Source organism: Pseudonaja textilis, chromosome 2 (assembly GCF_049901715.1).
Source record: "Pseudonaja textilis isolate UNSWEBS1 chromosome 2, rPseTex1.2, whole genome shotgun sequence".
In the NCBI taxonomy this organism is placed as follows: domain Eukaryota; kingdom Metazoa; phylum Chordata; class Lepidosauria; order Squamata; family Elapidae; genus Pseudonaja; species Pseudonaja textilis.
Genome location: NC_141991.1, coordinates 8646322 through 8670307, shown reverse-complemented (window position 1 = coordinate 8670307; position 23986 = coordinate 8646322). Strand labels below are relative to the sequence as shown.

Genomic DNA, 23986 nt, shown 5'->3' with positions numbered 1-23986 from the left:
CTGTCCTACGAAGGAGAGGATGGGGCTGCTTTAGCCCTCCTGCCCAAGTAGTACCAAAACTCTGGATTCCAGGACAAAGAAAATAAAGCTGTTGACTGTTCCACAGGATCAGAAGCTGCCAAGGCCCAGCAGGATCCCTCCCCACCAGACAGAATTAATTTTGGAGTCCCTGCTGATCCTGATGTTCTTGACTCTCCTACTGAAGGGCTAACCTGGTGAGTATCTTTGTTGAAAGGCTTGAAAATGCCTTTCTTCTGAGGATTCAGTTTTCCTGCTGGGAGTGCTCCAATACACAGAGGCAACTACTTGGGAGCAGGTTTCTTTAATTTTCAGGAAGGCAAGAGATAGCAAGAAGTCTGCGTTCCTGGGGCTAGCCAGCTTTGTGTAATAAACTCCTGATTTTTATACCTTTTCTCCTTTTGTGTGTGAGTGCTTAATGTTTTAAATCCTGTCAGGGGGGTTGTCTTCATTTCCGTCAGAGGGAAAACTCTGCGGGGTGGTTTGATTGGATTATTAGTTTCATTTCTTATATTTGTTTAGTGGCAATCTCCTGTCTGCTATGTATCTTTTGGCTATTTGTTTTGCTGATTTGGCATGGCCTTTTGTTTGTAAAGGATTTCCTTTTCTTGATTCCCTAGCTTTAATTACTTGGCTTTTGTCTAGGGGGCTTCTTTCAATACCTTTTATCAAATCTCTTTTCCTATGCAAGTTGCTTTTATGGCTAGCCTGATGTTCCCCTCGCATTATTCCTGCTTGGGTGTCACCCCTGTCCTGGTGAAGTTCCCTTTCCACATCTTAAAAGAGGGAAGGGAGGCAGGATGAGTCCCCACTCCAAGCCTGAGGGGGGGGTTCTCTGTGTTGGGGGCTATCTGAAAGAGGGTGGGAGGACTGAGCAGGGGATCTGAACATCTGCCTGGCCTTAGACAACAAGGAGATCCTGCTTCAAGAAGATGATGCACAACCTCTTCCCAATTGAGGGAGGGGCTCTGGTCATCCATTCCTCCTCTGACCCCTCATAGGAACTTCCTGGTCTCTCCTACCTTACAATTTGCCTTCAGAAATTGGGAGAAAAAGCAAAGGAGTTCCTTGGTGCAGCCCCACATATAGAAGCGGATCCCCAGCTGACCTGAGCCATTCTTGGGGCGTTGAGAGAAAGTGGGGTGTTCACACACAAAGCCTGAGGGAACAACTGAGGTTTCAAAAGTCAACAACTCTGATGTGAGAAGAATGAAGAAGCTGAGCTTTGCAGCACTGTTTGTGTGTGTGTGTGTGTGTGTTGTATTACTGTACTAAAAACAAAAAAAAAGAATTTCGCTTCCTTTGGGAGAATTAGCCAAAATGCAAGGTTATTTTCTTTTCAGGAAAGTACCCTAAACTGAACTGTTTTACTTTTTGATCTACCCAGGATCAGTTTTCAACCACTAAAGGGTTTATCTGAAGCACCATTTAAATCCCTGCTCAACTGTTGGATTCAGGAAACAAATGTGACTCACAAGGTTTTGAAATGGATTTCACAGTTGGCAGGATGGTGATAATTTAAGGTTATTACGACCTTGCAAAGCTACTGGTTCTATAGCAGTGATGATTTTGCCTCATTTGGGCAATGAAACATCTGCAAGAAAACAAGGAAGCTTAGAAAGCACCAACAACCAGAGGTGGTATATTCAGCAGGTTCTGACCAGTTCTGGAGAACCAGTAGCGGAAATTTTGAGTAGTTCGGAGAACCGGCAAATGCCACCTCTGACTGGCCCCGCCCCCATCTATACTCTGCCTCCCGAGTCCCAGCTGATCAGCTGGGTCTCCTTTGGTTGCCCTGCACAGGAGAACAGAGCTGGAAAGCACGTTAGTGGCATGGGAAGAGAATGGAGATTTTATAGTATCCTTCCCCTGCCACACCCACCAAGCCACGCTGATACTAAAGCCAGAACTGATACTAAACTGATACGAAAAAAAAAATTGAATCCCACCACTGCCAAGGACCCTTCATTTCCACTCTGAACTACAAATATTCTCCTTTATTAGTATAAATCAAATTAAAATACAAGAAAAGCCAGGCTATTTATCAAGTACAACAGTGCTACAAATTGTTGTTGACGCCTTCAGTTCTCAGAGAAAAACATCTTTATCCTGAGTACGCAAATTGCCAGTCAGGAAGCAAAGATCAGTGTAATCAGGTAAGAATTTTTATATGAGCAAAGTCCTGGGGCAATCCAGGGATCAAAGTTTGGGAAATAAGGAGTTGATTTTTCAGGGTGGGGCTGGAGGAAGAAAAAGGTTTTCTTTCCAATATAATGCAGATTTAAATTGCGCAGCTCTCATACTCACTCTCACTATTGAGCCTTAAAGGAACAATTCACTGTAAAGAACTTGTTTTTGTAAATAAACGCAACCTGAAATTTGCAGGGAAGAGGATGAAGGGCAACAGGACTTCTTAGCTCCGGTGTGATCATTTCCCACCCACCCGCCTCCACAGTTTCTCTCAAGGTAGGATATCTTTGGCTCAGCACTGAGACAAAACTGGGACAACTCCAGATAAGGTCTGGCTAGTCTGATTCCAGCACGGAGGAGGTCCCAACCAAGTGAGGCTGAAGACACAGAAGTGCTGAACTGGACCTATTCCAGCAGAAGAAATGTTTTTTGGGGGGAAGAAACCTGTGGAGTAATTCCTTGATCACAAGAAAGAGACTCTGAAGGAGTGAGCTAGCGAAAGATCTTGGAGACTTCGGTGTAAACGTTCGGAAATTCCCAGAAAGTCTCACCAGCCTAATTCTAGTATCAGAGAAGTCTCCGCGAAGTTTCAGAGCAACTGATCTGATGTGGAAATGAAGCATGTCCAGGAATTCTCAGAAACCAGGAAAAGGTGAGGATGGGTCAATGCGGGTGGGGGGTGGGGGGCTTCATTGATGAGGAAAACTGGGTGGGCCCGGCACCATTCCTGCAATAAAGACCGGATCTTGCGGAATGGCTGAAATCAGAGCTCACCCTTCAGATAGAAAATGAACATTTTTCCCTTGGAAAATTAAACCCAGACTTTAACACCAAGTAAATTCACACTTAATATCAAAACAGGGGAAGACTGGGTCCACATCTGGCCCATCCCCTGGAGGCCTCAAGGCTTGAACTGCTAGGGATTACTGCTTAATTTATTAACTATTTTCATCTGAAGTGAAAAAACAGATGAAGATGAATGCGTGTGTTGGGGAATTTTCAAAGATCGTTTAAAAGGAACCAAAGTGGTCTGTTATCTATCTCTATAGAAGGCTCACCGCAAGGTCATTAATTTAAATGAACAATATGATTTGCAATGGAAGAATCCAACAGAGTTATGCAACAAACTTGCCCAAAGGGAAATATGTGAATGGGCACGTGATGCCTTCACTGCATCCTAAAAGAGACCAATTCAAAGTAAAAGAAAGAACCACATAAAATATACAATCAATTTTACATATTTCATGTACCGTTAAAAGATCCCCCACAATAAGCTCCATGTAGGTTTAGTTCAAACTTTTCTTTAAAAGAAAAAAGCAGATACAAACAAAAATGTAAAAATAGGAGAAACACATAGAATAATCATAGAGTAGAATAACATGTGGGGAGACGTCATATCCATATTCCAAAAAGCATGATAGGGAATAACAGAATAACAGAGTTGGAAAGGACCTTTAAGGTCTTCTAGTCCAACCCCCTGCTTAAGCAGGAAACCCTACACCACTTCAGTCAAATGGTCATCCAATCTCTTCTTAAAAACTTCCAGTGTTGGAGCATTCACAACTTCTGGAGGCAAGCTGTTCCATTGGTTAATTGTTCTGTCAGAAAATTTCTCCTTAGTTCTAGGTTGCTTCTCTCCTTGATTAGTTTCCACCCATTGCTTCTTGTCCTGCCTTCAGGTGCTTTGGAAAATAGCTTGACTCCCTCTTCTTTGTGGCAACCCCTGAGATATCGGACACCCCTTGTTCTATATTAACATTCTTGTAAACTCACATTCTGATTGGTCCACACGGACCGCGACGTGATTGGCTGACTGAACTCCTGTGATTGGTGCGCTAAGAATCTACCGCGATTGGCCGAGCCGATCGTGGGAGATTCAAAGCGCTGCCATTGGCCGCCGAGCCGCCGGCTGGCTGTATAAAGCCAAGCGGCTCACAAGTCTAAGACTGTTCCATTCTATACATGCAATAAAGAGCTGAATGTACACTTTCAATTCTCGCCTCTCAATGTGAACCGATCTACCAGATTTAACACCCCTGGTCCTTCTTTTCATCAAACTAGACATACCCAGTTCCAGCAAACGTTCTTTTTTTTTAATATAATTTTTATTCTTTAAAAACAAAAAATACAAAAAATCTCATTTCCATTAACAGTTATTGTGTCATTGTGTATACATGTTTCTTAGTTTGTGACTATACATTATTTTTGTCCTTATTCTTCACCCATTCGTACCACCTCTCCCATGTCGCATAGTATTCTCGATCCTCTTTGCCTTTCAGTTCCATAGTGAATTTATCTAGTTCAGCACAGTCCATTATTTTTTGAATCAGAACTTCATCTGGTGGTATTTTACCACTCTTCCAACTTTGTGCTAATGTGATTTTTGCTGCAATTAAGATGTGTACAATAAGGTATCTTTTATCTTTACTCAAATTCCCTTTGATCATACCTAATAAAAACGTTTCGGGTTCCAAATTCAATTTATATTTTGTAATCTCAAAAAGCCATCTCTGTATTTTCTTCCGGTATTTTTTGACCACATATGGAAAAATGTTCCTTTCTTTTGTTCCAGCAACCGTTCTTCATGTGTTTTAGCCTCCAGTCCCCTAACCATCTTTGTTGCTCTTCTCTGTACTCTTTGTGGAGTCTCAACATCTTTTCAACATCAAATAAAAATCCTGGACAGTTACTGCATCTGATAGGAAGGGAATAGCCTGGGCTCTATTGATTAAATCAGCTGGTATTCCAAACATTTCAGAAAGTAAGGGTGAAGCCTTCTGGATCATCCCTTATGGGGTGCCAAAGCTGTAACACTCTTACAAAATTTAGCGGGTATGACAAGAAGCTGCACCCTTAGCTAATTTTCTTAAGCATGAATGGTGAGTCGAGAATCTCTTTAGCACAGAGAATTGCTTGATTGTTATGTAACTTCACATGACATCAGTGGTCGGATTCAAAAATGTTTACTACCGGTTCTGTGGGCGTGGTGTGGCTTGGTGGGCATGGCTTGGTGGGCGTGGCACGGGAAGGTTACTGCAAAATCCCATTCCTTCCCCACCCCACTAACCTGCTTTCCAGCTCCATTGTCCTGTGCAGGGCAACCAAAGAAGACTCAGCCGATCAGCTGAGACTCGGGAGGCAGAGAATAGATGGGGGCAGGGCCAGTCAGAGGTGGTATTTTCCCGGTTCTCCGAACTACTCAAGTTTTGCGCTACTGGTTCTCCGGAATTGGTCAGAACCTGCTGAATACCAACTCTGATTGGGACCCAAATTATTCAGACAATAGGAAGAAAGCAGGTGGCATGATAACATGAAATGAATTAGCTAGGAGGCAGCTGTTGTCCTGGGGAGCATTCAGAATCCCTGCATGGCTCTTTATGCAGAGAGCTTGGGGATCTCTTGAGATCAGTTAGAACCAGCTTGGTTAAGTGCCAGAGGAGGATAGGATTTCAGTGGCTAAATGGTGCATTGGTCAGTGCCATTACTAACCATGGAGCATCTGTGTTCTGCAGAATAGATTAGTCCCTGATGGACAGTCTAGGAAAGAATGGGGGCAGAACCCTAGGAATGGAACAAGGGATGAACATGTGTTTGAGGCGGGGGAAAGGAGTGATCATTTCCACAAATGTTTATTTTGCGCTGAGTGTCTCTTTTCAGCTTCCTGCATTTCTATCGTCATGAGCTCATGTTTGACTTTTCCAGGACTCTTCTTGAGCCATTTCCACCTCTCAGCCGTGAAAGGAACAGAAATTGCGCAAACTGTGTAAGATCCTCCCAGACTGGGCCAATTGTGATGCTGGTATTCCTGGCTCTCCTGCTGGAGGACTGCTGTGGTGAGTATCCTAGAAGAGTGTGGTGGGGAGGTAAGATTTGCTCCCATCTCAGGCCTGGTGATTCTTTGCATGAAATGCAGTTGTTGAGGGCTATGAGTGGGTGGGGAGAAAATGCATCAGAAGATCTGAAAATCTACCTGGCTGCCTCAGGCAAAAAGAAACTGTGTTTAAAGCAGAGGAACTAAGCCTAGTCCATTGTAAAGAAGGACTGGGGAGGACGGGACATCAGAGGTGGGATTCTACCAGTTCGCACCTATTCACTAGAACCGGTTGTTAACTTTCTGAGCAGTTTGGTGAACTGGTTGTTGGAAGAAATCATTAGGGCAGAGAACCGTTTGTTAAATGATTTGAATCCCACCACTGGTCATAAGTCTCATTTTCCAATGCCGTTGTAACTCTGAATGGACACTAAATGAACTGTTTTAAATTGAGGACTACCTCAACAAGTCTGAGACAGAGAAAGACACAAGGTTGCACTGAAGAACCTCTTACTTCTTCCTCCAATTTCTAGAGGCAAATGGCAAGATAGGGAGAGACCAGGGAGGTTGTATGAAGGGATATATAGGATGAATTGAATGCCAGAGCCTCTCCATCTGGTTGGGAAAAGGTCTTGTACACTCTGAACAGAATAACAGAATTGGAAAGGACCTTGGAGGTCTTGTAATTCAATCCCTTGCTGAAGCAGGAGATCCTACCCCCGTGGTGGCTAACCTTTTTGGGGCTCCTGTGCTAAAAATTGTGTGCGTGCTTGTGCTTGCACACTCACATAGCAGCACCCAGAAGGCAATGTGTGCAGCCCCCCTCCCCCTGCGCATGTGCACATGATCCCACCACCACCCTGTTAGCTACACTGTGCATCTCAGCTGATTTTTGGCCCATTTGAGGCCTTTTTTTGACTGTAGAGGGAAGCCTCTACAGCCTTTGTAGGCCCCAAAATGGGCCCATTTCCAGAAATACAGGAAGTGATGAAACGGGCCTATTTTTCAACTTCCAAAGCCTGCAGATGCTTCCCTCAAACCTTTGGGAGGCCGAAAAAAGTCCAAAAATCAGCTGGGAGGCACATACATACGCAGTGAAGTAAGTTTGCCTGGGGTTTGTGCAGGGGTGGGATTCAAATCCCTTAACAACCGGTTCTATGGACATGGCCTAATTTGTCAGCGTGGTTTGGTGGTCATGTGACTAGCTGGGTGTGGCTTGATGACTGGTCATGATTTGATGGTCACATGACTGGCTGAGCATGGCTTGTATATAAATATTGTAAATATTTATGTAAATATTGAATTTTTTTATTTAAAAATGTGCAACTTTTACCCAAAATCAGAAAAGCAGGCAGGCAGATTGAGTTGCTCACAGAATCACAGATTCCCTCAGAGATCTATCTTTCTGCAATCTGTTGCCTGAGTCTGCACTGAAAAATAGAAGCTTTGGTGCTAAGAAAGGTTCAGCTCTGCTTTTAGATTAGCTCGAAAGCAAGAAATCCAACTATTTCCTGCTTTCTATCTAATCTAAATCTCCGCACAGCAGAACAGCTGATGGTAGGAATGGAGAAAGGAAAAATAGCAACTTACCAAAGGCAGGCAAGTTGGATGGTGCAGGTAAGGAGTCAGGGGCGGGGCAGCGTGGGGTGGGGTGGGGCCAGCCAGTGGAGGGATTTGGCGGTTCTCTTAACTGCGCAGAATCATAACAACAAGTTCTATAGAACCGGACCAACCAGATAGAATCCCACCCCTGAGTATGGGAGAGGGATTCAGTTTGCAGATCCCCATAACTCTGTGTTAAGAATAACCATAGTTACCTAATGTTGTTTGGGTAAATAATATATAAACCATGATAGCAAAGTTTAAATGTGTTTTTCACTTTCTAAATGATATAATTTGGGTGCAGTTGAGAAACTGCCATAAGAGGGAGCTAGAGAACCTGGATTGCTACTGGATTGATGGTTGATTGTTCTGCGTGTTCCCTGTTGTTGACGTTGAAGGAGGGAAGAGTTTTGAATGCTGCATATCTAATCTACTGTGAGAAGATATTTACTGGACTGATTTATGGATTGGCATTGTAAGTTAACTGACCTTTTTTTCGACACTGGTCGCAATTGAACAATCTCCGGACTGAACTGACTGAACACTGGTGAATGATATTTGGACTGTTTGACCCTGCTAAACTCTTTTTTTAATATAAATATAGTTTATTAATTTTTACAATTAAAACCAATCACAATACATACACAAATAAGCAAAAGGAAAAAAAAGAAAGAAGAGAAGAGAGGAAGGGAGGGAAAGAATTTTGAGAAAAGAAAGAAAAAGAAAGGGGGAAGAAAGAAAGAAAGAAAGAGGTTACAAAGTAAAAAAGTATTCTTATTTTAACAGTTTGCAAGATCTTCTTTCGTTTTCGTAACCTTAACTTGTGTCATATAACCACACCTGTTTTTAACTTATATCGCTACCTTGTTATTATAGGTTGATACTTTTCTTTCATGCCTTATGATATATAATTTATCTTTGATCAATCCAATTATACCAACAATTCCAGCTATCGTAGTATAGTGAAGTGTCTTTGTTTTTTTAGCGCCAAAGTCAATTTATCCATTTCTGCACATTTTGAGATTTTTTCAATAATCATTTCTTCTGATAATCATTTTTTCTTTTGATGTTGTTTCCACTGTTGAGCGAAGGCTAATCTGGCCGCTGTTAAAATGTGTATTGTTATGTATTTGGCTTTTTGGGAGATTTGCTTATCACAAATCCCTAGTAGGAAGGATTCTGGTTTGTATTCGATCTGCTCTTTGGTGATTTCTTCCAACCAAGTTTTAATTTTCTTCCAATACTTTTGGGTTTCTGCACAAGACCACCACATATGGAAAAAGGTTCCTTCTTTTTTCCTACATTTCCAGCAATGCGGTCCCTGCTAAACTCTTAATGGAATAAACTATTCAACTAAGACAGTGTATCCGTTTTTACTGAGTGTGTAAACTAAAAAACACTTGCTCTCATATTCACCTGACTGCCTGACTGCTGTGCATATTCTGCTCGGGTACATCCCTAACACTCTGCTCTCTTTTCTCCCTCCAGCCTCCTTCTCCTCCTCCTTGCACTCCCTTTACTATTCTTACACCTTTGTCTCAAAGCCCAGCCAAGGGCTCCCCCAGTTCAGCATCCTGGAGTCTTTCGATGGTCAGCCCATCGCTCACTATGACAGCCACACGAAGGAGTATCGCTCTCTAGTGCCTTGGATGGAGCAGGTGAAGAAGGAAGAACCTCTTTGGAAGGAATACACCAAAATATCAAAGAAGGCAGAGCAGGACTTTGGGAGAAATCTGGTAACCCTAAAGAAGTACTACAACCACAGTGAAGGTGAGTAATTGGGGGTGGGGATGGGTGCAAGGGCAGAGGATCTCCATCTCTGCAACAGATTGGGAGGAAGGGGAATTGCTACTGCAGAAGGGAAAGTTAGAAAAGGCTGCTCGCAGCTGCCAAAAAAGCCAACTGTGCTGTCCCAGCCTGTCTATGGGAATTGGATAGTTACTTAGGAATTATGAGCTGTCCCCTTAAGGGAATGCATCATGGTAAATGTAGTTAAAGGTATCCTGGGAAATGTAGTTCATGTCACGTGACCATATATGTAATCCTGATTGGTCACTAAATTGACTCTTGAGGGGCTGGGGGAAGTTCTCCTCACTTTTGCCTGAACTCTCTAACTCATGGCAGCTTCTTTCTATCGCTACGAGATGGGTATGGAGATAACCATCTTTTACTACAAGGCAGATATACAAAGGATTGGTCATTAAAGAAGAACTTCGTCACAAACGTGAGTTATGAGGAAACCTCATGAACCAATAATAGATACTTCGTACTGATGTTTTGTTGAGTTTATCTACCTCTATAGAGAATACAGAAAACCAACACAGTCCTAGACTGAATAAACAGAGGGATAGAATCAAGATTACGTGAAGTGTTAATACCACTTTATAATGCCTTGGTGAGGCCACACTTGGAATACAGCATCCAGTTTTAGTCGCCACGATGGAAAAAAGATGTTGAGACTCTAGAAAGAGTGCCGAGAAGAGCAACAAAAGTGATTAGAAGATTGGAGGCCAACACATACAGAGAACGGTTGCAGGAACTGGGTATCTCTAGTTTAATGAAAAGAAGGACTAGGGGTGGAATGATAGCTGTCTTCCAATATCTCAGGGGTTGCCACAAAGAAGAGAGGGGTGGTGGTCAATCTATTCTCCAAAGCACCTGAGGGCAGGACAAGAAGCAACGGATGGAAACTGATCAAGGAGAGAAGCAACCTAGAACTAAGGAGAAAATTTCTGACAGGGAGGACAATTAATCAGTGGAACAACTTGTCTCCAGAAGTTGTGGATGCTCCAACACTGGAAGTTTTTAAGAAGAGATTGGACAACCATTTGTCTGAGAGATTGGACAACCTGTTTCCTGCCTGAGCAGGGGTTGGACTAGAAGACCTCCAAGGTCCCTTCCAACTATTCTGTTTCTGCTTCTGCATTCAGAAATTCAAATCCTGCTCCTCTTTGCTTTAGGGAGAGTTGGAAGAGGGTCTGGAATATGGGGTTGGGTGATTAAAGAAAACCCTCTGGATAAAAGACCTTTCTCAATATTCCAATAGGGGAGAACAGTTCATTGTATCAGATAAATCTGTCAGGCTTGATTCATAGGGACCACATTGAGGTTCTTCAGGATGATTTATCCCCAACCTGACCTAATGGTGTGTCCATCACCACGGCAGTCAAATCAACTCTAATATCTCTGCTTCCTTGTGTATCTCCTCAGGGTTTCACACCTTGCAGTGGAGGTATGGTTGCGAGCTGAGCTATGGTTGTCCACAAGGAGGTTCTGACCAGGACAGTTATGATGGGATGACTTTTATCAGCTTTGACAAGGAGACCCTCAGTTGGACAGCATCTGACACAGCAGCTCAACTATCCAAGAGGAAATTGGAAGGGAATCCATCAGTTGCCAAGCACATAAAATACTACTTGGAGGAAACTTGCATTGAAATGCTGAGGAGACGCATTACATACGGGAAGGAGGCTCTGCTGAGGAAAGGTTTGGATGAGATATTTTGGGGAGAGGAGCTTCCTTAGAAAGTAACAGTTCTTCACACATTTCTTCTAAAGTAAATGCACATTGGTCCTTTGAGTGACCCATATAGGTAGTCCTTGACTTATGCCCACAACTGAGCCCAAAATTTCTATTGCTAAGTGTTAGCATTTGCTGTAGAAATTCAAGTCCAGAAAACACACAACTTCTTTCTAAACATAATAATATGAGTAAAGTTTACAACACCATTAGTAGATTATTTCAACGTAACACCAACAGCAGCTCAGTGGGCTCAGAACCGATATCAGTTACAGCTCCAGTTCAGAGCAGTTTCTCTTTCAATTCTCAGCAAAGCACACAGAGCCAAACCAACCCAGGCTGTCAGCTCCCATTGGCTGGTCTGTTGCCATGCTTACTCACTTGCTGACTTTGTTAACCATGTCTCTGCCACTTAATGAACATACTCTGATGCTAAGTGAGACGGCTGTTAAGTGAGTTTTGTCTCATTTTATGGCCTTTCTTGCCACAGTTGTTTAGTGAATCACCGCAGTTGTTAAGTTAGTAACAGAGTTGTAAAGTGAATCTGGCTTCCCCATTGACTTTATTTGTCAGAAGGTTGCAAAAGGTGATCCATGACCCTGGGACACGGCAATTGTCATAAGTAAGAGCCAATTGCCACACAGCCCTATTTTGGTCACATGATCATGGGGATGCCGTAATGGTTGTGTGAAAAATGGTCAAAAGTCACTTTTTTCAGTGCCATTTGTAACTTCATACAGTCACTTGATGTAACTTCATGCGGGGTGACTGGTGTGTGTGTGTGTGTGTGCGCGTGCGTGCGTGCGTGCGTGTGTGGCAGAGGAACAGGGGTGGCATGTGGCTTGGGGGAGACCTGCCATTGCCACTCTGGCCTGAGTTCTCTTGCCCCCAAGCCAGGCGCCACCTCTGTTGCACCCGCCCCAAATTTCCCCCAACCAGGGATGGGATTTAACCAGTGTTACTACCGGTTGAGAGTGCGTTTTGCCGTGTGCGTGTGTAGAGCATTTTTTAAAAAAAATCAACTATGTCGCCCTGACAAGCACTGCACGCGGATGCACAGTGTTTGAAAATCCTCTTATTTCCTGTTTTTTCAACCTCAGCTGTACCACGCAAAGCAGCTGAGGTTGAAAAAGCAGGAAATAAAGGACAGCCCAGAGCCCGGGCGGGCAGGTGGGCCAAACAGACGACCAAAAGGTTGTTGCAGAGAACCAGTTCGGTGTCTGCTGCTCTTCAGAGCTACTGGTTCTATAGAACTGGGCCGAACTGGTAGCATCTTCCCTGCACCCCCCCTCCCTCGGCAACCTCAGAAGCTGCACCGGGCTTGCCGTTTGCGTGCGTGACCTCTCCCAAAGCTGCCCCACAGCACCAGAAGCCACGCCAGCCTTGCCGTGTGCCTGCACGGCTTTCCCTACCCCCTGTCAGTTTTGAGCCAAGTTGTTTTGGTGAACTGACAGAGCTGCAAAGGCCCAAAACTTGCGAAGCAGCCGTAGTACTTTTTTTAAAAAAAACCCTTTCATTGCACACTGCTCCATCCACCCACAGCTCCTGCGATTGTCCATCACCAATCATATGCTGCCCCCCGCAGCACCGTTTTTTCCACCTGCCACCCGATTGGCTGGCAGCTATTTGTCCCGTGCAGCCAAAGGGCCCAGGTCAAAGGGCGTTTGGGACAAAAGGCCAGGACCGAAGGGCCAGGGGTCCATTGGCTGTGGAGAATGGCGAGGGGAGGGCTAGCAGGGGAGGAAAATTGGCTGTAAATGGGCTGAGGCGGGTGGCTGGGGCTGAAGGAGGCACAGGGAAGGGTGCATGCTTAAATATCCCATTCTGTTCATCAACTGATCCAGGTGCAGGATTGTGAGGTTCACAAGTCAAGGCACATGGAGTTGGAGTTAATGGGCTGTTGTCATCAACAGAGAGCTGGTGCTTGGTGCTCCATTTTATTATTATTTTTTTCATCAAGTTTTTTTTTATTTTATAACATCTAAAAATTCCATTTTCAGTTAAACGGTGTTGTTGTCTGGGTACAAATAGTTTTAGAAAATAATCAAAGTGTTTACAACAATGTTCATTACATTGGTATTAATCCATAACAACAACAACAACAACAATAAAACAGGCAGTTCAGCTGTTTTTCTCCCCATCATCCTGCCTTTCTGCCAGGAAACAGACAAGAATTTCATCACAAATGTGAGTTATGAAGATACCTGATGCACCAATAAATATACTTTGTTATGGATGTTTTGCGGAATTTATCTATCCGCATCTGCACAGCTACAAATCCACCTCTGTGCATGAGACAGGACAGGTCCTTCTCTTCAGCAGACTAGCCAAGCCCAGTTCCTGCAACCATTCTTCTTATGCCTTAGTCTCCAGTCCCCTAATCAACCTGGTTGCTCTTCTCTGCACTTGTTCTAGAATCTCAAGATCTTTTTTATAGTGTGGGGACCAAAACTGGATGCAGTACTCTAGGTGTGGTCTTTCTAAGGTTTTATAGAGTGGTATTAGTACCTCACTTGATCTCGATTGTATCCCTCTGTTAATGCAACTTAGGATTGAGTTGTAACTTAGTTGTTATTGCTAGGGAACCAGAGCATGCATCAAAAGTGCAAAACTTGGACAACTGAAGAAAATTGAGAAATCATCAAATATTACTATTTATTTGTTTGTTTGTTTGTTGGTCAAAACATGTACAAGATAACAAGTGTAGATATGAACATAAACAGGAACCAAGGAAGTAAATACGGATAAATGGGGACAGTAGGACAGAGTGTGCTTATTCACGCCTCCTTTCAGGACCTCTTAGGAATGGGGTGAGGTCCACGTAGACAGTTTGAGGTTGAAGCTGTGAGGGTTTGAGGCTGTAACCACAGATTCGGGCGTTGACCACTCTGTTGCTGGTCATATTTTCTGCAATCGAGTTTGAAGCGGTTTACCTTTTCTTTATTTTTTTTATATATTATATAAACGGTCCATCTTTCGTTTAAACAGTGTGTCGTCAGGGTACAAACATCTTGTGCAATAACCATTACAATTAGTACATATTAGTTTATTAGTGGTTTACCTCGAATCGATTGTTTGCCCGTGTATTATTGTGTTTGAAGTTGAAGAAGTTGTTGACAGGCAAGATGTTGTAGCAGACAATTTTGTGTACTATGCTTAGATTGTACCTCAGGCAGCATAGTTCCAGATTGTTCAAGGCTAAAATTTCAAGCCTAGAAGCATAAGATATGCACTAACTGGGGCAGCTGGGGCACTACATCATCTCATTGCTCCATCATAAAGGGTATTTGTAGCACTGGAACGGTGATAAAGGTCACTCAAAAGGATCAAGAGATTGGAGGGTTTTCTCCTCAGGGCTTGAAGGTAGAGCAAAGTTGAGGTTATTTGGAAAGCTCCATATTTACTGTGATCCTGTCATTTCTGCAGAACCAATAGTGACGGTCACAAGTAAGGCAGAGGTCATCCAAACCGAAACACACATCTGCCGAGTGGATGGCTTCTTCCCCAAGGATATCAAAGCAACCTGGAGGAAGGATGGAGAAATCTGGCTGCAGGATACTTTGCATGGGTTGGTTGCCCCCAACTCAGATGGGACCTATCACTTCTGGCTCAGCATTAGGATCAATCCCAGTGAACGGAATCGCTTCCAGTGCCATGTAGAGCATGACAGCCTGAACAGTTCCCTGATAGTTGTTTTGAAAGTGCCAGGTGAGTATTTGGGAAGGATAGAAGGATGGAAAAGCAGAAGATTTCTCACCAAAGTGGAAGACGGAACAGAAGGCCTGTAGCTGTGTTGTAGATAGTCCCAACAAAAATCTGACTCTCAGAAGATAGTTACTAAGTTTGAGTTTGTGTTGCACAGCACAGTTTCCATCTTGAAATATGACTCCTGCCTTCTGCCGCGTTTCCCTCAAAATAAGACCCAGTCTTTTTTTTTAACCAAAAAAGACACTAGGTCTTATTTTCAGGGATGTGGTTGCCCACCTGCTCCCTCCCACCATCTGCCTTGCCTGCGGCCACATGGCTTACAGGGCTACCCAGGGCAGACATACTTTTTGTCCGGATGGAGAAATGATGGAGACTGGAAACTTAATCTGTTTGCTAACGGGGTCTCCCTCTGGGCGAAAAGTGTTTGGGCGCCTATGGGGCACTTGGGAATGGAGCAATTTTCTCAGTTCCCAAGCACCCATAGGCTCCCAAACACTTTTCACTGGGATGGATAAATGATGAAGACTGGAAGCTTTGCCTGCTTCCAAATCGGGCACTTTGAAACAGAGCAATTAAGCAGACGAAGCTTCGAGAGTCTCCGTCTGGGTGAAAAGTGTGCGGCAGAGCCAGGTGGAGGTAGACGCATGGGGGAGGAGAGGAGGCGATCCCAATGCACCACCCACTCTGTCCTACCATCTCTCAGCTTGCCTGCAGCCATGCCAAACATCAGAATCACCTGTTCCCACCCACCCCCGGGCCTCTGCCTCCACCTGCTCCCAGTGTTGCCATGCAAGCCTCCTGCCAGTCAGTGTCCTGAGAACCAGGTAGCCCTGCAGCACATTCGGATTGCCTGTCGCCCCTCCCTCCTGCCTCCATGCACTGCACCAAGGGGACAGTGGGCTGCGGCTGCTGCTGAACACAATTGGCCTACACACGGTCGCTACCTCTTGTGCTGGTCAAGCCCATCCCTCAGGCTTATTTTTGGGGTAGGGTGCATATTAGGCCCATCCCAAAAAAATCAGGCTAGGACTTATTTTCAGGATGGGTCTTCTTTGGGGGGGAGCCATCTGGCAGCCATCTTCATAGCCTCAGCTAATAGGCCCTAGACCTAATGTTGGAGTCAAAGACCCAAGTTGGAGGGTCTCTTTACCTCTCTTAGTCTCAATGGTTGTAGTGCAATGATTTTGCCATTGAGGAAGATATTATCTTCAAACTTGGAGCAGTGGATAATAGGCGAGGTGTCCTCTCCAGGGATATTTCAGATTCATGAACATGAATTTCTTTGTGCGCTTTGAATTGTCTATAATAGAAAAACAGAAGTCTTTCATATTTATTATTCCATTTCTGTGCCAACTATTTTATTGATAAAGCATTTTTTTTCTTTAGCACCCCACCCATCGTCCATTATAATGATTGTTCTGGCAGCCATCTTCCTAGCCTCAGCTAATGCTTGGAGTTTGTACTTTGGTATGTAAATGGGGAATGCATGTTATGGTTGGAGGGAATTCCTTGCTGGGGGATTCACAGAAGCCCACAATGCACATTTTTCTATGAAGTATGTTGCACTGATATATTAAGTAGAAACAAACAATTATTCTCACCCCAAGCATCCACACCCTTATGATGGGCACCAAAGTTGTCTCACTGTGGTCACTGAGGGAGGATCAGAGAAGGTGAAGGTTCTACTGATGAAATGGGACTTTTTCTTGATTTTTGGAAAGTTGTCAGAATGACCAATATCCCCTTCCCTACCTAGGGCAATTAGAAAATATCTAGTAAACTCTTGTGCAGGAGCTCTTCCTAGCCAGACTGGATGACACTTGCAATTGAGCTTAATTTCACTTTCATATCTGTTTTCTCCATGCAGTGGTAGACATATTCCGTTACTGGTTGCAAGAATATCCAGGTATGTGGGTATGCATTTGATCTGGTTTAAACAGAGGGATGGGGATATGATCTGAATAGGAAAGGTGTTAACATTTGTCCTTTGCTACCTAGATATAGATGGTAGGCACCTCAGTTTTTCTTGGGCAAGGACCCCATTCAAATTGTTGTCCAATGCAGGGTAGTTATTGAGTATTTCCAAAGGGCCCTTGAGGATTGTCTGCAAACTTGACGAAGTTTATCAGAGGGTAGGTAAGAAGAGGAACTGATTCAGACACACGGGGAGCTAAGAGATCAATTTTCACATCATATATTCACCCTTATATTAGATAAAAATAAAGAACCGATATGGTTTGTTGTGTAAGCAGTGTTTAGTCTATTACAACCTTACCAACTATAGTTGATTTTTATTAAAGCAATTCTCCTTCTTCCACAGTCAGAATGGACTACTCCATGCTATTTTCTAATTGGCACCTCTTTCCAGTTTTCCTTCAGCAAACTGTGGCAGACTGAGCTAGCCGATGGCAGATAGATAGATCACTGAATGATTCTGTGAGCAACTCAATCTGCCTGCCTGCTTTGCCTGATTTTGGGTAAAAGTTGCTCTTTTTTATAAAAAAAAAATCAATATTTATATAGATATTTATATTTACATACAAGCCATGCCCAGCTAGTCACATGACCACCAAGCCACACCCACAAATTAGGCCACGCCCACAGAACTGGTTAGTGGTCCCTGGGATTTAAAATTATGAGTTTGGTGGTCCCTGGGGTCCAAAAGGCTGGCGACCCTTGCTCTGGAGTACAAGGGTTTATTGCTCTCCCTGGTCTTGCCTTCCTCCACTGGAGACAATGGGTCTCCCCAGCCTCGCCTGGGTGCCCCTGACATGAGTGGTGTTGAGCTTGCCACGCCTACCCTGGCCATGGCCACCCCCTCCCCCCGAGGTCAAATACAACCCTGATGTGGCCCTTAATGAAATAGAGTTTGACACCCCTGATCTACAATCCCAGATATTTCATAGGGGGAACTAACTTATACTCTCCCCCCAATTTCTCTTCAACAAAACTAGCACAAAGGGATTTTTTGGCTGTCTGCAAGAAAATGTGGACAAACAATAGGAAGCCATGGCTAAAAGCAGATGGTGACATCTTGGGACTACCTGCAAAAGTTGGGCCCTGGAGACATTATTCTGAAAGGTTTGCACTCCAACCCAAGCAGACACTTCCAGTTGGCAACTGTGGACAAGCTACCAAGCCCTAGATCGCTCCAGTATATAATGTTGAAGGACTTGGTCTTATTTAATATCTGTGTGAAGTTACTGGAGAGGATTGTCTGTTATTTGGGGTGAGACTTGGCTCAAAGTTTTTTTTAAACTGGAGATTCTGGAAACTGTTAAGAGACTGGATGGAGAAGAACAAGGACAGACTAGATCCTTGCAAAATGGAGGTGTTAGTTATCAGTAAATATCTTGGTTATCTGGAATCTTCTCTTGGTACTGGGCTAGCTGTAGATAGATCTGACTTCAAAGTTGGAAGACAAGGCCTTTGGCTTGGTCTTCCTGGAATCACAGCAGGAGATGGCTCTATGTGGCAGAAGGAAGCTTGGTTCAGCTGTAGCTGGTATACCAGTTATGGCCCTGAAAGACCTGAAAATAATAATTAATTCCAGTAGGAATCTGAAAAAATGCTTGCCATTACTCAATTCAGCTTCCAGATCTCAATAGTGTTTCTGTCAGGCCTGTTGAGAAAAATCTGGAAAAGGACTTCCTTGTGAATATTACTTTAATTCTAATTCTCCAATTCTCTTCCTGCAGGTGAAAAAGCACTCAAGATACAATATACCACTAGTGAGTAATCTGTTCTTTTTGTGCCTTTTCTGCAGCAAATTTAATGCGTTAGAAGCTTATAATCTGCCTCTGTGAGCACGGGCAAGCACTGAACTAAATTGGGAAGGATGGCCTTTTTAGCTCCAGCCAGCAGGCAAATCCTAGCAATCTTGCTTAGGCTGGACATGCTGGAAAAGGGGAAAGAGTAAAGTCAAATATTTTTTAAAAAAACTCATAATTTCGGTCATGCTTTTCTTCTCAAATTGTTTTCTACAGAAATGGGGAATGCTGAAGTACTTTTTTGTTGTTAAATGTGTTGTTTAAAATTTTTCCAATTTTTAAACCTGGTATCCAGTGTTGAATTCTGACACGGGTTGCTAAGGTTCTACTTGATTGGCTTGTTTAGACAGTAACAGAGAGAAGAATGAGGGGACATATTATGGCCATTGCAGGCTCCTAAGGAACAGTTGATAGGACTGTGTGTCTAGAAAGTACCCCTGATGCAGGGCATCTAGAGATGTCAGAGTTGGGGTGCCATATTTATGATCCTTCTGGTTCCTGAAAGGCGATTGATTAAGGTGATCAACCTGTCCTCCTATAGGGAGGACAGTGCTCCTTTTGTAAGCTCTGTCATCGATCAAATACGGAGATTTACAGATTAGTCTTCAAATATCAAAAAGGAGGACATTAGGAGGACACTTTTCGAGAGAGGACAGAACTTACAAAAGGAGGACTGTCCTCCCCAAAGGAGGCTGGTTGGTCACCTTACCATTGACAGAACCAGGCTTGAAGCAAAAATATAGAAGGAAAGTCATTATTTTATTTGGCAATCTGTTTTCAGCTCTGGTTGACCTCAACTCTTAAAGCTTGTTTGTCGCTATCCTACCTCAGAATTACCCAATTCAATCTTGCTTGGCTTTTTGAAATCAGCCAAGATCAAGTAAGTGCTGTCCTGTAGGTGGGACAGTGACACTAATGTTGCCCTTTACTTAGCAAACACTTCCTGCTTTTTTCACCATCACATTCTGTTTCCTATCTTAGGCAAGATAGGCTGCAAACACCTCAGCCCCAGGGGAGATGTATGCTCAGGGGATTGTTCAAAGAGAGGTTAGAGGGAAAGCGAGCTACTTCTGAGATGTTCCCCACAGTTAGAGAACTTTTCTGGAAAAAAAATTGTCCAACTTAGATCTTCCCCATCATAGGAAAAGAATACCTGGTTTTTCTTTTTAGTAATGTTCTTTTTTTCTCCATTTGTACTTTATTCACTAAAGGGGGAGTCATCTGGCTTCTACTTATAATTATTATCACTGTATTATATCATTACTTGGGTGAGTACGGCATCATTTTCTTGGAAGTGTGGGAATGATTGATTGGTGGGGTGGTATTTCAAGATGGCCTTTCTTTTGGTTTTTCTTTTTTTTTTCTTTTTACAATCACCCAGGGCAAACTTGAGCAGTGCCATCTGCTTTAGGAATAACCTCATTTAATATCAACCTCATTTAATATTTCTGCAATCCTTAGACTGTTGCCATTGCCTAAAAGATTCCTTGCCCTTTCCTTCATAGACCTTCTTATTTTTTCTGATTTAGTTTTAGCATACACAGAGTGGCATCGTCTATTCTCTATTGTGCATGCCAGTGTCTGTGCGTTGGAGTTTGCTAGATTGTTTGTGTGGAGATGTAAGTAAACCATACATACATTTTCTGGAATGTGTGCAGGGAAGGAGGGGTCGGTTTGAGGGTTTTTTTAATGAATTTCTTCCCAAATAAGGGGGCTTTATATACTCTTTGACTTTCAGAGTGTAGTTAGGTTTCTCTACTTTTCTTTATTATTATACACAGTCTTACAGCTAGACTTACAACAGTTCATTTAGTGAGTGTTTGAAGTTACCATGGTACCAAAAAAAGTGATTTATGACTATTTTTCACACTTAGGACTATTGCAGCATCCCAATGGTCACATGATTTGTATTCAGTGGTTATGACTCATATTTATGACAGATGCAATGTCCCGAGGTCACGTGATCACCTTTTGCAATCTTGTGACAAGCAAAGTCAATGAGGTAGCCAGATTCACTTAACAGCCATTACTAATTTAATAACTGCAGTGATTCGCTCAATAAATGTGGAAAGAAAAGTCACAAAACAGGGCAAAACTCACTTAACAAATTTCTCATTTAACAACATAGACTTCGATCAATTGTGATCGAAAGTTCAGCAACACCTGTACTCTGTTGTTATACTGAGCAGTGGTGGCGCAGTGGTTAGGTTGCAGTACTGCAGGCTGCTTCTGCTGCCTGCCGGCTGCCTGCAATTTGGCAGTTCAGATCTCACCAGGCTCAAAGGTTGACTCAGCCGCCCATCCTTCCCAGGTGGGTAAAGTGGGTACCCAAACTGTTGGAGGCAATAGGCTGACTCTGTGAACCTCTTAGAGAGAGCTACAAAGCACTGTAAAGTGGTATACAAGTCTAAATGCTATTGCTAATTGCTATTGCTACATATTTGTCATTTATAATTTATTTCATTATGAGCCTCAAGTCTGGCCCGAGATCCCAAAAACTGATGCAGATATTCCTCTGTGGGGATGCAGCTACCAGCATACTCATAGAAAGCCCTTCTTTTAAATAACTTAATAAAGGGCTTTGATTTTAAGTTGTTTCTGATTAGTTGCACTTAAACTTTGAATAATTTGGCTGGCTGGTTTGGGAGTTTGCTTTTTCTACTTTTCTACTTTTTCTTAATTCTACGTTCAGGGGAATAAATAATTTCCTTCAACGATTTAATTTGTTGTGAAATTAAGCTGGACTTTATTTGATTTATATGGCATAAATCAATAGAGCAATAGAGGACAGCCAGGACAATAAAAATATCAATTTGATAAGAAAATGAAGTGAATAAAAGCACACCAAAAAGGAAAACACAAAAATGGCCCTCAAGGATAAACCAATTAATCAAAAGTCATACAACTCACAGACTCAACCCCCTCCTCACCGCAAGTCTAAAAGAGCCTTAGAAGGCCAACAAGCTTTTGAGGCTACCAAAATTTCGAGAGAAACAAGTTTCCAAAGTACAGATGCAGCCATGGAAAAAGGATGTTTTCTGACACCACTAGCAGGCACTCTAATCAAGGGGAGCAGGATTATATCTTCTGCCAGATTTGATGGGCAGGTAGAGACAGAGAGAGACCTTTATGGCTTTACATTTCCCTAAACCTCAGATATTTTTCAACTCAATTATGATGTCCATTTCTTTTACACATTGACAGCCATTTAGTTCTTAATTCAAATTTATTACAGGTTCAGGCAGTGAGACTTTCTCCTCCATAGTTAATACTACTCTATTCACCGGAAAAGTGTCATGGAGCCAATTGCAGCCCTTCCCTTGCATTCAGGATTTTAAAAAATGACAGTCCAAATGTCCTCCTTTGGCATTATCAGAGCAGAGCATTATATGTAGTTGTAGTCATTGAAATACATGTGATCTTTGTTTAACAACCATTTGTTCAGTCTTGCAATGGTGCAGAACAAGTGATACTTTTAACTGTTCCAATCTTTTTGCAGCATCCTGTGATCATATGATCACCATTTGCAACCTTCTTTTCCAGTTTTTAATAAGCCAAGCCAGTGGAGAAGCCCACAGGAGATTGCAAATGGTGATAGCCTGCCTTTATAATGGTGTGGGATTTGACTAATGACAGAAACCGGAAGTGGTCAGAATCTCTATTGCTAAGCAGCATAGTCATGTGATGTTGCACTTTATGACTGGGTTACTTAGCAACAGCAATTCTTGTCCCATTTGCCATTGTTAACTAAGGTCTAACTACAATGTTTTAACTTGTCTAAGCAAACTGTAAAATCCAGACATAAATCACTCACGATAATATTCTCCACAGGGTTGAAGAAAAAGAAAAAATGGCCATTTTCATCAAAGCAGGATGTATCAGGTAAATGAAGCTTCCTCCAACATGTTCCCTCTTATATGCCCCTCTTAATCAATGGGGGACTGAAGACTCTGTGAGGTAGTGTGTACGTTTTTGTGTTATGTCTGAGTCTTACCTTCCTTCAACCTCACTTCTTTTTGTGGCAAATTTTCTCAAGAGAATCACAACACAAGCTAAGCACTCTAAAGCAGAGGTTCCCAACCACTGGTCCTGGACCACTACCGGTCCGTCGATCATTTTTTACTGGGCCGCAAAGCTTGGGCACCGCCATCTTGCTCCTCCACCTAGATGCACCGGCCTGCCATGGACTGGAGGAGCTGCTCTGGGATGACCAAGGGGCCAGTCCTGTGACTACTGCAGCTCTGGAATATGGGACGACTTTTCCACCAACGTCAGCAAGCCACCGTCAGTCAAAATTCATATTAGTGGTCCGCAGGATTTAAAATTATGAGTTTGGTGGTCCCCAAGGTCCAAAAGGTTGGCGACCCCTGTTCTAAACTCTATCCTCCTGAAGATGTGACAGACCTCTTTCTTTTTCTCTATTGACTTTCAGGGCACATCAGGCGGGCTCTTGATTTAAAGGGCCAGCTGCTTCTTACAGTACAAGTCCCTGAAGTCACCAGGATTTAAGCTCAGCTCCTGACTGTATCAATGAATTGCTAGAGATTTTATTTTTTAAACCATCCTGTAGTCTGCTCTCAGTGTTCTTGTTATTCATTGGGGCCTCTCTCTATTATACATATTGCTCAGGATGTGTTTTGTATGGCCCCACCATGAGGACAATTGCAGTTCAACTTTGAGCTGCCTTGGGACTACAGGTTTGTGGAGAAGTGGCCCTTGGGCATGTGCTTATGTGGCTAACCTGCTTAGCCCAGTGTTTCTCAACCTTGGCAACATCAGATGATATGTGGACATCATCTCCCAGAATTCCCCACACATCTTAAAGTTGTCCTGCTTGAGATCCTCTGGCTTAGGAAAGGGTGTGATTCGGCATCTCAGAGCAAATATCACACCACTTCCTCAACACCAACCACCTGTCTTTTTTCTTCTTCAGAAAATCACCAAAAGCCTAGGAATTCAGACAGAAGTAATCAAGAGATAATCCCACTGCAAGACAGAAGAATCCTTAACAATTCTGCTGGTGAAGAAAGCTACAGGAAGGACCCCAGAAGTTAGTTGACCTCCGAAATGCCTTTTGTTTAAATCAGCATTTTCTAAATTGTTTTTTTTTTACACCAGTTGGATGATATTCTTAAAAACTGTATGTGCTGAATTTATCAAGCTCATAGAAGCTCACGTATAGATTTTCAACCCTTTTGGGGGTCTTAACTGAATAAAGTTTTTTGTGACTATCCTGTGTTTGTTAACTATAGCATTATATATATTTTTTTTCTTAAGTTTTTGCGGGTGTTTATATGTATGGTATTCAGCTTTGTTCGGGTATTTTCCCACGTCATTATAGTTGTGCTTTTAAAGTTGTAGCAACGTT

The 23986-nt window shown here is 43.0% G+C and overlaps 1 protein-coding gene, 1 long non-coding RNA gene and 1 pseudogene across 4 annotated transcripts in view; 2 read left to right on the top strand and 1 right to left on the bottom strand.

The window, feature by feature from the left end:
* LOC148126669 (class I histocompatibility antigen, F10 alpha chain-like) overlaps positions 1 to 23986 on the bottom strand; it is a 45040-nt pseudogene that overhangs the window by 8688 nt on the left and 12366 nt on the right. The window lies entirely within an intron of this gene.
* On the top strand, positions 113 to 16634 carry LOC113452550 (class I histocompatibility antigen, F10 alpha chain-like). Of its 2 annotated transcripts, XM_087928405.1 has the most exons (7): positions 113 to 215; positions 2474 to 2860; positions 5911 to 6041; positions 9110 to 9391; positions 10832 to 11107; positions 14567 to 14848; positions 16235 to 16634. In XM_087928405.1, exons 2-7 carry the CDS (start codon positions 2823 to 2825, stop codon positions 16321 to 16323), a joined length of 1098 nt encoding a protein of 365 aa, XP_087784531.1. In that variant the 5' UTR covers positions 113 to 215; positions 2474 to 2822; the 3' UTR covers positions 16324 to 16634. The 2 variants fall into 2 exon arrangements, with proteins under 2 accessions (XP_087784531.1, XP_026579799.2); XM_026724014.2 differs by lacking the exon at positions 113 to 215 and having other exon boundaries at positions 2310 to 2860.
* LOC148126670 (uncharacterized) lies at positions 19410 to 22621 on the top strand. Its single transcript, XR_015742510.1, has 3 exons — positions 19410 to 19886; positions 20148 to 20237; positions 22450 to 22621. It is a non-coding gene; the product is annotated as an uncharacterized LOC148126670 (long non-coding RNA).